This window comes from Pseudopodoces humilis, chromosome 10, assembly GCF_049639895.1.
Source record: "Pseudopodoces humilis isolate 2021_Gansu_Grassland_sample_001 chromosome 10, ASM4963989v1, whole genome shotgun sequence".
Classification (NCBI taxonomy): domain Eukaryota; kingdom Metazoa; phylum Chordata; class Aves; order Passeriformes; family Paridae; genus Pseudopodoces; species Pseudopodoces humilis.
Window position 1 is genome coordinate 557,501 of NC_142209.1, and position 12,988 is coordinate 570,488.

The following is a 12,988-nucleotide window of genomic DNA, read 5'->3' on the forward strand; positions in this document are numbered from 1 at the left end:
GCAATTGATGGGGGAAAAAAAAAACCAACTTTAAAAAGCATCTTTACTCTTAGAAATTCAACTCCATCTGCTCCCTCAGCATTGCCCAGGGCATTTTCCTCCCCCTGAGCAGCCAGGGGATGGAAGCTGGCTCCCACCTGTGCCCACCCCCGGGCTGCCACAGGCACTGCTGGGTCCCTGGCAGAGAAACAGAGCTCAGAGCCTGGTGCCACGCTCCTGTGCTGGAGGAAATGCTGTTGGGAGAGAGGGAAGATGCAGGGCACTGCTGGTGGCACTGCAGGAGCTGCCAGGGGCTCCAGGCACAGCAGTGCTGCCCTGGCAGAGGAGGCAGAGCCCTGGGCAGCTCCTGTGTGAGAGCAGCAGCAGCAGCACAGGATGGAGGCAGCAATGCTGGGCTGCAGCTGGCACAGGGGGTGTCCCCACGAGCTGCTCAGGGCAGATTCAGGATTTCATGCCTACGTTAAACACTCACCAGCAGCACAAAACTTCGGCCCCAGGCTCTCTCCTGAAGGGGGTGGGAGAGCTGGTTTTTATAAAGCACCATGGGGTGTGAGAGAGCCCTGCTGTGGGACCACAAACCACTGCCACCCCCGTCCCCACGGCCACAGGGGCTGTGGCTGGTGGGCAGCAGCGTGTTCATGCACAGAGTGTGTTCTCCAACCCCTGGGGCTGGGGTCTTCTCCCTGGGAATCTTCCCAGCCTGGGGGTCCCTGTCCCCAGCGCAGGTGCCAGGGGAGCAGCGGGGCAGGGCATCCCCGGCTGGCTGTCCCCACAGGACCCTCCCAGGATGGCACCTTGGTATGACACCGTCCCTGCCCAGCCTGCGGCCCCCCTTTCCCCACAGCACTTCCAGTCCCAACCTTTTCATTCACCTTTCCAGCTCTGTGCCCATCCCAGCCCGGCAGCTGGAGACCCCAACGTGTCAATGAAAAGCTCTTCCTAACTTAGCAACATGAATTACAGCATCATCTAAAGGCCTAATAAAGGCTGATTTCTAGAACAAATGCTGCCCCCGTGGCTAATCAGCAGAATATTTCCTTCACTGAGAGACAAAATTAATATTGCTGTTTGGCAGACGCAACGATGCCGAGCAAATAACTCGCAGTCGAGCTTGATTGTTACGACGCCTTTGGTTGCTGGCCTTGGCCTCCAGAGGGTAGCAGCAAAAATGGGGGAATGCAGATTTATTTCAGGCTCTACAAGGCTGAAATGAATGCAGGCCCTGAAAGTGCAGGGAGCCAGGGTTTAATGGGAGACATCAGCGTGCACAGCACGGGCTGGGCACGCTGCCCCAGCAGGAGAGAACTCAGGCACACAGCCTGGGCCAGGACATCTGCCCCAGCCCCCAGGCAGCCTGGACCCCTCACTGGGGGCTTTACAGTGTATTTTCATTTTTAAAAGGGGTTTGGGGAGCGAGAAGGCACTGTGTCATTAATCAAGGGTGGTAGTGTGGTCTCCTTGCCAGCAGTTAGCATTTAAAAACCACATATTAGCATTTTTAATATTAATCAGTGTAAACAAGAAAGATGCTTCTATAAAAATTAATTAGAAAGCTCCTTTACTTAGAGGACACTAATGAATTAATGTCACATCTCAGGGCTGCGAAGCATTCATACAGAGTGAACCTCCTCAGGCTCGTGGCTCGCCCACACCTCGCTCCACAAGCCAGGGCTCATTCCCTCGGGCCAGGGGCCACCCCTGCCCCAGGAGTCACTGGCCACCTTGTGCCAGCCCCAGGATGAGCTTCAGAGCCCATGGTCAGCCTGAGGCTTCTCCCTGCTGAGCCTTGCCATGGCAGTAATGGTGCAGCCCGGATAAACCGAGTTATTCCAGGGCCTGAGGCTGTCCAGGGATGGGCAGAGCCGGGGCAGAGATCCCTGTGCTTGCAGAAAACACAGCAGCTTTCACCTGCCTGCCATCCCTCCCTGCCAGCAGCACCTCCCAGCCCACACTGCCCAGCCAGGCTGGCTCAACAAGGAGCCTCCATGGAACAGAACACCAGGAAAAGCGCTGGCCCTGCCTTTCCATGGCCAGATCCCTCGTGCCCCGTGTCCTCCTGGGACCTGGCTGGCAGCACAGCCCTGGCACCCGCTGCCTCATGGCCCAGGAAAGCTGCAAGTGCCACGTGGAGGACGAGAGGCTGCTAGGATTAAGCAAACTCCTCCACTCAGCCCCGCCAAGCGCTGGAGATTTTGCCAACTGAGCAGTTGGAAGGGTAGAAAATGCCGGCTTTTTTTACCTTGGGCTTGTATTTGTAAGATGAAGGGTGTTGGTGGCTCCTGCAGGACGGGCCCAGGGCCAGCACAGCCCCTGGCCTGCTCCACTGAGCCACGTCCTCCTCCCAGAGCATCCCCAGCTCTGCTGCCTCCAGAGCAGCTGGGGCTGCTGGAAGAGCAAAGGAGGCGTCCTGTGGAACAACCAGGCTGATTTAATAAGGTCAGATGGGAGAAGAAGAGCATTAGCAGGGCCCGAGAGCCTGCTTTGACTCCAGCCCAGCAAATCCCTCGTTCGCTGCTGTCTTCTGCAGGCAGCCACGCTCAAATATTCCTGAGCTGTCCTTGATGCTAAATGAAAGCAGGAGCCACCAAGAGAGCCTGGCCTCCTCCTGGCTGCCTGGGGGGGCCATGCTGTGCCCCTCCCCGTGCCCAGGGCTTGCAGGCCCTTTGTGGGCCCAGCTGGAGCTCCAGCAGGGCTGTTCTGGGCGAGCACAGAGCTCTCCAGAGCAGCAGCAGCGGGTGCAGGCCCTAAATTCAGGCTGGGAATAAGGTGGCACCGCTGGCAGGGAGGGTTCCTGCTGCCAGGAAAGGTGACAGATGAGTGGCACACGGCTGGCTCATGGCTGGGGGAGGATGGCAGAGCCTGCTGTGAGCACAAATCCCATCGGAGACAGAGGCTGGGGCTGGGACAGGCAGAGAATGGATGCTCAGACAAGGGTGCACACCTTTGTTTTCCCTGCCTCCCATTCCTGAGCAGCACAAATGCTTTTGTGACGGGAGCAGGGATCTGGCCACGGCCTGGGACACAGGGTGGGTGCGAGGGGCTGCAAGGACAAGGATTTTCCCAGCCTAGAGGTGAGACACAGCCAGCAGGGCTGGGGCTGAGCTGAGGAGCAGCAGCCCTGCCAGACTGCTCCATACGAGCTGTGGGCTCCGGGAGGAGAAGCGTGAGGGTGAAAGAGCCGAGGCTCTCGCTGCAGGAGGCTGAGGGTCAGAGGAGAGGGAGCTGAACCATCAGGCATGTGTTCACTCCCACTGAGCTGCACACACACGCTCACACCAACTGCTGTCAGCTCATCCTCCAGCAGGAGCCGGCGCAGGAATCCCACAGGGAACCCAAAACACTCCAGGCTGGGAAGAGCTGCTCACAGCCACTCTTATTTTTAAACACGGGTTGCAGCCCTTATTTCCCAGCAGGTGCAGCGCTGGCGGGAGCGGTGACTGCAGGAACCTCCTGTTTTGACTGCAGGATAAATGATGCTCACTTATTTGGGGAGGAGCATTTCCAGCCACACAGTGTGAGCCAGAGTTATCAGCCAATTCAGGATTTATGGCCAATTCCATTTCCTAGTGAGATGCCTGGAAAGCGAGCACCAGTTACATCAGAGCAATGGGTTAAACTGTGTAAAACACCTCCATGCCGGCCCAGCAGAGCCTGCACGCACACAAATCCTGCAAAAACTCCTCTTAAGGCTCTGCTGGACAACAATCCATCGGCAGGGTGTGGTTTAAAGGCTGCAGCAGCATCTCACCTGTCTGCAGTGAGGCACCAGCAGAGCAAAAGGCCAGGGGCTCCCAGCCCTGTGAGGAGGAGCTGTGACAGGGGCTTCCCATGGACAGGCTGTGCTGGCAGCTGTCCCCAGGTGGGCATCTGGGACAGCTCTTCCCTGCCTGAGCCTCGCCAGGTGCTGATTTAACCCTGGTTTCCTGCTTTTCCAGCATCACTTAGTTCCCAACAGGATCCAAGCCCAAACTGCACCCTTCAGGATGCACCAACAAGGAGAAGTGCTTCAAACAAAGCAGAAAGCAAACCAAACCCTGCTGCCCACCCCAGATGTTTGGACAGCGTCACCAGCAGCTTCCCCCACCACGTGAGTTCACTGCACACAGTGTGGCACTCACAGCTCCCAGAGCCACTGCTCTTCTCTGCTCAACTCCATCAACAATCCCCTGCTTTCACAAGGGAGCGACAACCCATGGAGGTATGGCAAAGGGCAAACCTGTTAACAGCTTGTTCTCAGCCTGTAGTGGGTGCTTACAGCACTCTGTTTCTGTGATGTTTCACATTTCAGAAGCTGCAGGAGCCCGTGGATGGCAGGCTGTGCTTGAGTCACCCTCCTCCTGTCACAGCACCTGCCACACACCAAGCAGGGCACAGCACAACTCTCCTGGGGCAGCAATCCCCCTCTGCAGCATCCTCAGCTGCTGACACAGGGCCAGGCCCCAGTGGCCAAAGGAAAACACCACAAGTGCCATGGTAACGGTGTGAGGTGACAAACATCCATTTGTTCCGAGCTTGTAGCACATTAAGTGTAACTGTGGTCCCTCAGTTCACTTTCCTGCCCTCACTGCAGCTGGTGTTAACCCAGGGATATTTTCTTAGGCTTTCAAGTGGTGTTTATCATTCATCATTCCCCCAGCAGCAGCAGAGAGACAGCTGATGGCTCACGAGGACTGGAGAGCTCCATTCCAGAGGCATTGATATGCCTCAAAAGTTGTCACCAGTCACCAAGGCATGAGCAGAGCTCAGGCCCTGTGTGTCCAGCTCCCAGGGAGGTGCTGTGATTTTTAAAAGGAAAAATCACCCTCCAAAACTCGGTGTGGGAGAGCACCAAGCCCTCATAGCACCTCCTGCTTCGTGCTCCCAGGGAATCACTCATCCCCAAGTGACTCCTGTCACCCTAGGTGCACAGCAGGACAATAAATCCTGGCACCCAGCACTGAGCCAGCCCTGAGAAGCCACAGCAGGGCATAAGCCAGACCTGCACTTCAATCTCAGGGCTCTTGCCATGCTCAAGAATATTTGCCCACTCTTCTCTGCTGAATATCCCAGGAGAAGAAAAGATCTTCTGAGGGCAACATTTTAAACCTAAATGCGATGCAGTATGAAAATTTCCTCATATAAAAGCTAAAGGAGGATATAAAATACTCAAGGAGAGGGAGAATGGTGCTGCCACTCTTGTTAGTTCTGGGATATACTGCTTTGCTCCCATTCATGAATACTTTTCTGTGAAATCTGTGTCTGAATGAGTCCTTTCATGCATTAAATGTCAGCAGTCCTGGAGCTGCCCAAAGTTGTAGCAGCCTGAAACAGGCAGCCTGCACCTACAGAGAGGGTTTGGGAAGCAGAGTGGTGTGGATTGGCTTTTGAAAGCTGTGGAGATTCTTCCAGGAGCAGCAGCCTGGGACCACCTGCCCCAGACGTGGATCTTGCCAGTCCCAGGGGGTTTTTCTGCTCCAGGATTGTGTGTCAGTGCTGGTGCCAGCAGGAACACTGCTGTGAGTGACAGCCTTGCACGGCACACACAAACACCCTGCTCCCAGGGGCTGCTTCCCCCAGACAGAAGAAATCCCACTGCTCACAGCAATCCACAAATGAAAAGCAGACCGGTTTCTTCCAATATTATTTATTCCTCAAAGTGTCCAACTAGAATATAAAAATATTCCTTGGTGAAAGCAAACCAGAAAAGGGTTGGAAATGAAGGCCAAAGGAAAAGCATTTCACTGTTCCAAGGGAGCAGAGAGAGCTTGGAGACTCCTCAAGCTTGGAAGTTAAGGTTGTATTTCTGTATCACAGAAACCTCCTACAGCAGGTCCATAAGTTATCCATCTCCTTGTGACTCATAACCTGATGGAAGGGGTTTCTAGTTTGTTCTCTTTGAGAACCCAATTACTTCAAGTGCATCACACCAGTAAATGAAATCAGTGCAGTGCTTTATTTATTATTAGGCATTTGTTTTTCTTTATTGTGACTACATTATAGCTGCCACAAATACTCCAAGCAGCTGAATTAAAACAACACTCTCGAATATTTCCAATCTCTCTAAGCCTTGGTATTTTTCATGTTCTCCAACACTCGGATTTTTCTGACTAATGAACTCTTCCAATTGCTGGAAAATATTGAATGCAATTAGTACTTCAATGCACAGCCTCAGTGTACGCCGTGCTTAGCAGCTGAGCACTGAGAAAGAGCCCAGTGCTTGGCAGAAGAACTGGAAATCCACAAGATAAAAGGGAGATTTATGCACACTCCCAGCGAGGCCTAAGGCAGAATTTAATTGGCAAGGTTAGCAGTAACGGGGCTGCAGGGAGAGCACCGAGGCTGTGGCCCCAGCACAGCTCCCAGAGCAGGCACAACTTACAATTCCCAGGCTCAAGAATTAGAAATTACATTTGGCTCCTCAGCCCGTGCTCCAGCGTGACCGAGCCACTCTGCTCCTTTGCTTCTCTGAGGTTTCTCAGCCAGGTTTCTCTGCTCAGGGGGAGACACAAATCACTCCCTCCAAGCCCTCCGCAATCCCATCCAGCCTGCGCCGGCACTCGCGCCGCAGCTGCTGCAGCTCTCTCTGCAGGCTGGCCTCTCTCAGCTGCAGCTCTGCCAGCACCTCTGCAGCACTGACAGCTGCAGCAGCCTCCTGAGCACAGGCAGCAGTGCCTGCTCTGCTGGCAGCCCCTGTGCTCCGCAGCACCAGCCTGCTCGAGCCGTGCGGTTTGTTCCTCCTTGGAGCACCGAGGGATGTGAGGCCCCTGAGCTTGAGTTCAACGCTCTCCTGTACCTTCCTGGCAGTGGCAGAGAACCTCTCCTTCTGTAGCTCCTCTCTTGCTGCCACCTGTAGAGGGGAGAAAAAGAACAGCAAGGGGAGAGAGTATGGTACATTTCTGTGAAAGCAATCCTCCCCCCAGGAAACAACACAACACGTCACATTTGGGCTAGGATGTACTGAAGAGAAGAGCCAAGTGTGAGTGTAAACTGAAGTGTCAGTATAAACTGAATTAAACCAGCTTTCAGCCAGGTCTCAGTACCCAGAGAGCTGCCTGCAGTCATTTGTTTGCAGATTGCCAGTCCAGCAGCCCCTCCAGTGATGATTTATTTACGTACAAGGCTCTGCAGGCTTCCCCTGCTGGGGAGTGGGTGCGTGGGCTTCAGAGCAAAACCCAGCAAAAGGGAGAGCCAGCAGAGTGACCTTCATCCCTGTCCTGCTCCAAGCCACCAGCCTGTCATAACAGATTGACTGCCTCGAGAACAACAGCATCATTTCCTTTTGCAAGTGCTTTCTGCACCTGGCAATGCTGAAAAGTAGGGGTGACAACTGTAACTGAGCAATTCCTTAATTCTCAGCTCTCATTATGGGGTAACAATTAGGAAAAGGTAAAAAATGGAGCAGAGACAAGCAGAGGCCAAGAGCAAAATGAGTACCAGGCAGCACACTTTCACTGAGGACAGGCCCCAATAAAATGAAAGCTTTTCTTGTGACAGCATCACAGTCTGGATTATAAAAGCAATTGTATATACTGGGATTTTTCCAAAGCATTTGATTTAATGTTCTCTAACAATTTGATTTGAAGAACTTGCAAGATGGTAATTGCCTTGCCAATTTTACTAGTGGATTAAATATGAATTCAGTGACTCATCTCAAAATGCACTTGTCAGTGGGGAAATATCTGTAAAAGAGGCACCCTGCTAAGGCCCACAGGGAAATGGCTCTTGGCCCAATGGGATTTTCTGTTTCTGCTATGGCAAAAAGCTGCCAAATCAACTCAGTCAAAAAGCAGCAAAGTTTCCCAAAAGCGATGCTGCCTCTGCAACCTGCCCAAATCCCAGAGCTCTCCTGAGACTTGTGCGCTGCTCTGGAGTTTGTGCCTCAAAAAGCCACAGGGAAACAGAGAGTAGGATTCACAGGCAGTGACCCAGAGCCCAGAAAAACCTCAGAATATGAAACTTAGAGAGTTCAAAACATTCCATTCATGGAGACAGATACGTGGTTTGTTTTACTTCCTAAAAGGAAGTGGGGAAAAAAGGTGGGAGAGATCAGCCTTTGCTGACAAAGCCATAAGGAGATCAAATGGATGAAAATTCAAGTTAAGATATTCAGCTTCAGAGTAAGACACTGTTTCCTGCTGTGAGGATAATGAACCATGAAATGCTTCACTGCAGCTCCAGGGATGAATCCTCTGGCCAAAGCTCAGCTCAGGTCAAGCTCAGTGCTAATGATCCCCCCTGCAGCCTTGAAATCGCTCTGCAGCCCCTCGCTGTCCCACCCCTGGGCAAAGCTGAACAGCTCCTTGGGGCTCGAAATCTGCAGAGCTGCATGAAGATCTCAGTGCCTCAGACATCACGGCTTTGACAAGCTCCCTGTAGAGTCAGGGATATTTTGGCAGCTCTCTGAAGCATCAGAGATCAGGCAGAGCTCAAAGCAGCCCCAGCTGCAAGGACAAGAGTCCTAAGGTAGCGAAGCACCTGCAGCATCTCCCACTGTCGAGCTACAGCTGCTCAGGGTCAGACCAGCTGCTGTCTGTGAGAGAAAAGGGATTTTTATCCCCCAGATCAGGGGGGGTTTATTACTGAAACGAGTTCAGAAGGATGTGAGACGTGCAGGGGATCAGTCTGCACTCTCTCCAATCAAACACTGCAGGTGTGACGGCTGCAGTCACACAAATTCCTCCTCTGACTCCAACTTCACTGGGCTCACTCATCCCACACCTTCCTTCAGAATATCTTCATGAGTTTTGCAGCCAAGTAATTAATCCTCTCCATGGTCTTCTGATGAGTTATTCTCACCCCTCAGCCTCTGCTTAAAGAAGATTAAGAAAATCAATCAAATCAGCAAAGGAGTAAATTTCTCTGAATTTTTACCAACACATTAAAGGCTTTATCGATGCAGAACCATCTGTTAAAGGAGACCTCTGTTGATTAAGGCATTTGAACAGAGAATAGAAGCTGAGAGAAGTCTATCTTTGTCCTTGTCCAAGAATCAGGGGTCCCTCTTTACCATAATCCCCAGGGAATCCCAAGGACATCTCTTGCTGTTGGCTGTAAGAATAACTGAGGTGCAATTCTCTAACACCACTTCAGAAGGAACAAAACTGAAAAAATAAATTCAATTCTATCTGGTCTCCCCACAGCCAGTGAATAAATGGAAAATGATGTTTGCACAAAGTGGATTTAACACTGGAATCCAGGATGGGAAAAATTTCCCGTCAGTTACAAACAACAACATCACTCAGCAAACAGAGCCCACAAGGTGTTATTTATTTTTCCCATTAAACTCCAGTAGAAGCACAGTAAGGCTGTATAAAAGCATTCTTAATGAAACATAGGTTTTCATACTCCCCACCAGTCAAAACTGGAGAATTTTATTATCCACTAAGCACGGCACATGATGGAGGAGCAGCATGCTCCTCTCAGCTCTGAGTGCACTGAGTTCTAACCCACAGCAGCAGCAGGGAAAGGAATTACTACAGGCAAGCAGGAGCAGATGTAAGGGCAAGGATAACAGCCCTACAGCCAGGAAAACACAAGTGGAACACAGCCTACACCCAAGTGTCAGAAGGATGTTGCACATGCTGTTTTCCATAAAGAGGGCCAGTATTTCCTGGGATAACATTAGATCAACTTAAGAGGGGAAATTAAAAAAAATATCAATATTAAATAAGACCACAAGTTCAGCAAAGCACTGTTTATTTCCTATCAGCACAATCTGGAGTCGGAAAGCTGACTCCAGCTCTGTTCCTCTTGGAAGGCTCTGCAAACATATGTATGGCCACAAATACTCTTGTTGCAGTTTATAGATTTCAATTGCTAAAAATCTCCAAGGGTTATCTTCAAGCAATATCCTTTACTCTTCACATCCTGAATGCCTGTGAAAATACTCAATAATCTCCTCCTGTATGGTTAATTGATGCTCTTTAACAGCTTGCTGTCTCCCATTAGTCAGCACACAATGATTATTCTACTCTGCAAAACAATCTCAGTAGACCACTTTGTATTAAACAAACATATTGTAAAAGATTAGGAGCCTCAGCATTTTGTGCCTGCCCGTTTCTATCCCACAGCTCTGCCTTTCAGCCTCAATCTACCAGCTGGAATTTGAATTCCCAATTAGGTGCGTGGTGCTGTCTGAAAACCGCTGCACATCCTCTCCAAATAAATACAACAACATGATGATCATCTTTTCCACTTGTACAGAACCATCCTCATCCCAAAGGGATGCACTTGGAGAAATTCCACTCCAAGCACACAGGGAATCAGCTGATGGAGAATCAGCATCTTCTGCTCTGCAGTGGCTTGGCTTCTCCCTTCCCAGCTCTTCGTTCCACGGCTGCTCTTCGGGCCAGGGCGGTGGCCAAACTGCCCTGAGTGTGCCCAGGTGTTTTCCTTTTGATAACTTCAGTCTTCAAAAGGTGTTAGGAACTAAAAGCCAAGGGGAAAACCGTAATAACTTTGATGCTCCAAGGAGAAGCCAACAAACCAGTGGAGTTGCAGGGAGCAATATTTCACCTGGGATCAGACTGAGAAGGGACCAGAGGGAGCTGGGCTGTCCTCCCCAGAGCTGGCACAGTGCAAGGGGCTGCAGTGTGCACAGATCCTGCTGCCATAGCCACAGGCACTGCAGTAAAACAGCAATAAACACACAATGAATGCAGCACTGGCTGCAGGGGGGCACGGACAGGTGGCCTCTGGAAGCCAGCAGGCAGGACCTGCCTCAGGTATGGAAAGGATTCGCCATCTCCCTGGGACATCACTGGGGTGCTGCCTTCACAAAACCATTCAGGCTGGCACCTGCTTAAGGAAAATGGGCAAGCCAAAGCAGAAAAGGATGGGCCCAGACCAGAGCTGGAAAGGGGAACATGCAAAGGGGAGGCACACCCAAACAGCAGGCTGAGCAGGCAGCTTGGTTAATCCACCGTGCTGGATTAACTCCTGCACCAATGCACAGAAGAGGCTCTGAGCCTGCAAACACCTACACAGGATCACCTCCCCCAGCACCTCCTCAGCCCAGCCCTCTCTGAAATGCCTTCTGCCCAAAGGTAGCTGTCTGACTGAGCAGAATAGCTGATTTTCAGGACTATTATAGACTATTCAGGACTATATTATAGACTATTTCCTGTCCTGGGAATCCTCTGGCTTTGAAGAAATCTTGTAACAATGACTGCCGTGGGCAAATCATGGCAAAGGGAACAATTGCAGATTTTGAGTAAGCTGCCTTCCAGTTTCTTTGCACGTTCCACAGCTCTGAGGCCAGAGCAGTGTTACCCACATTCACCTCCCATGACCATGTGGCAATTTGGGCCCAGTTTTCCTGCTGCCCATCCAGTGAAGCTCTGCTTCCATCAGCTGCTTGGATGCCCCACCACACTCAGCTCACTTGACCCCTCCTCAAAAAGGATCAACCTTCCAGCCCCTCAGCTCCCTCACATTTGCCTGCATCTCCCTGGCAATGAGCTTCCCAGAGCTCTGTTTCATTCCATAGGGATCATGCCAGAGCAGCCAATCTCTCTCTCTCCCATTTTTAAGAACTCACTAATAAAAAGTGCAGTAAAAATTATGCATAAATCAGTTGTTTTTCTGCTGAGAAGCACACTGAACGTGAATTTATTCGGAGAGGATGTAACCACCACGCCAGACATCCCAAAGAGATGCTAAGAGATCTAGATAACCACATCATGTTACTTAAATCATTTCCAGTAATGGCCTAGCTAAAGTGACAATCCCCCAAATGCTGGGAGTCAACATTTCAGCTTGTTAAAACTTCACATGGCTGAAAGCCATGAACCTGGACCTGACACCAGGATTTTCAGGTTCACAGGAACCTGGAAGCCTCGCAGCTGCATCCCTGGAAGAAGCCACTAGCCAGAGATGAAGGTTTAAAAAGCAGCAGCAGGGAAAGGTCCAAACCTCTACTTCCAGGAAGAGGAGGGGGAATCATAGGAGCATTTCCATTTTGTGATCCTACTGCTGCCAGCTTCAGAGAGGGAACAGCAAACAAATGGCTGGAATTTCTTTTGAAGGGGATGGTGAAGACCAGAATCGTGTCATTGCTTTTAAATCACAATATCTTCATGTTATTCTAGGAGTTTTGCAGAAACAGTTAGAACAGTATTGTTCAGAAAAACACAGTGCACAAGCCTAGAAACGGCACATTTTCTGTCTCCAGTCCTATCTGTCCACTCCTCCTCTCATATTTCCCCTATGAACAGGGAGAAGACCCCATATGCACAGAGGATGAAATGCAAATTCTCCTTGCCAAGCTGTGCAGATACTACAGACTGTGACGACTGCCAGAAAACACAATGAGCCTGGGAGCCTCCTTTGTGCTCCCAGACACAAGGAACAAACAGAAAAATCTCAGATCTTGTCTTTTGGGGCTGGGGAGTGAAAGGAAATTAGGAAATATAAACAGACACAATATCCAAGCCACCAAGTCATGCTCCTTTGCCACCAGGGCATAATAACCCAACACATTTCATAAACTCTGAAAACACCAAATAGCATCTGACTTGCAGAATTCTGTATTCCTAAAGGATGCTCATTTCCGAGTTATATTTTAAACCCATCATGTCTAAGAAGGCCCCCGTGCCCGGGGAGTTGAAAAGGATGAAGTGAAATAATTACAATAGCAATAACTAATAACAATACAGCATTAATGAAGGGTCAGACTGCAGGAGCAGCAGAGACCTGCCAGGCCAGTCAGTTCACTCAGCACCCTGGCTGCAAACAGCACAGCACAACATCTCCAGCCTGGAGGAGCTGCCCAGAGCTCTCAGCCTCCATGGGAACTGAGCAGATTCTAATTCAACAGACAAGCATCAATTTTAGATAAAGATCTACGAGTGAAAAATCGAAGCGGGATAAGCGCGGAGACGTCGCTGGGATGGATGCTGTGCAGAAATCCTGACAGCTGGCCACTGGAAACCAGGAGTGGCAAATTAACAACACTGCTTTAGGAGCTCTCTCTTCCCAGAGTGGAATCCAAACCAGTCCAGGGGCTGAA

The 12,988-nt window shown here is 50.8% G+C and overlaps 1 protein-coding gene across 1 annotated transcript in view; it reads right to left on the minus strand.

The window, feature by feature from the left end:
* Positions 1-5,607: 5,607 nt before the first annotated feature.
* TEDC1 (tubulin epsilon and delta complex 1) overlaps positions 5,608-12,988 on the minus strand; it is a 67,049-nt gene continuing 59,668 nt past the window's right edge. Inside the window, exon 8 of the mRNA XM_005528724.3 lies at positions 5,608-6,826. Coding sequence (XP_005528781.2) covers positions 6,473-6,826 — 354 coding nt within the window. The 3' untranslated portion in view covers positions 5,608-6,472. The remainder of the gene's footprint in view (positions 6,827-12,988) is intronic.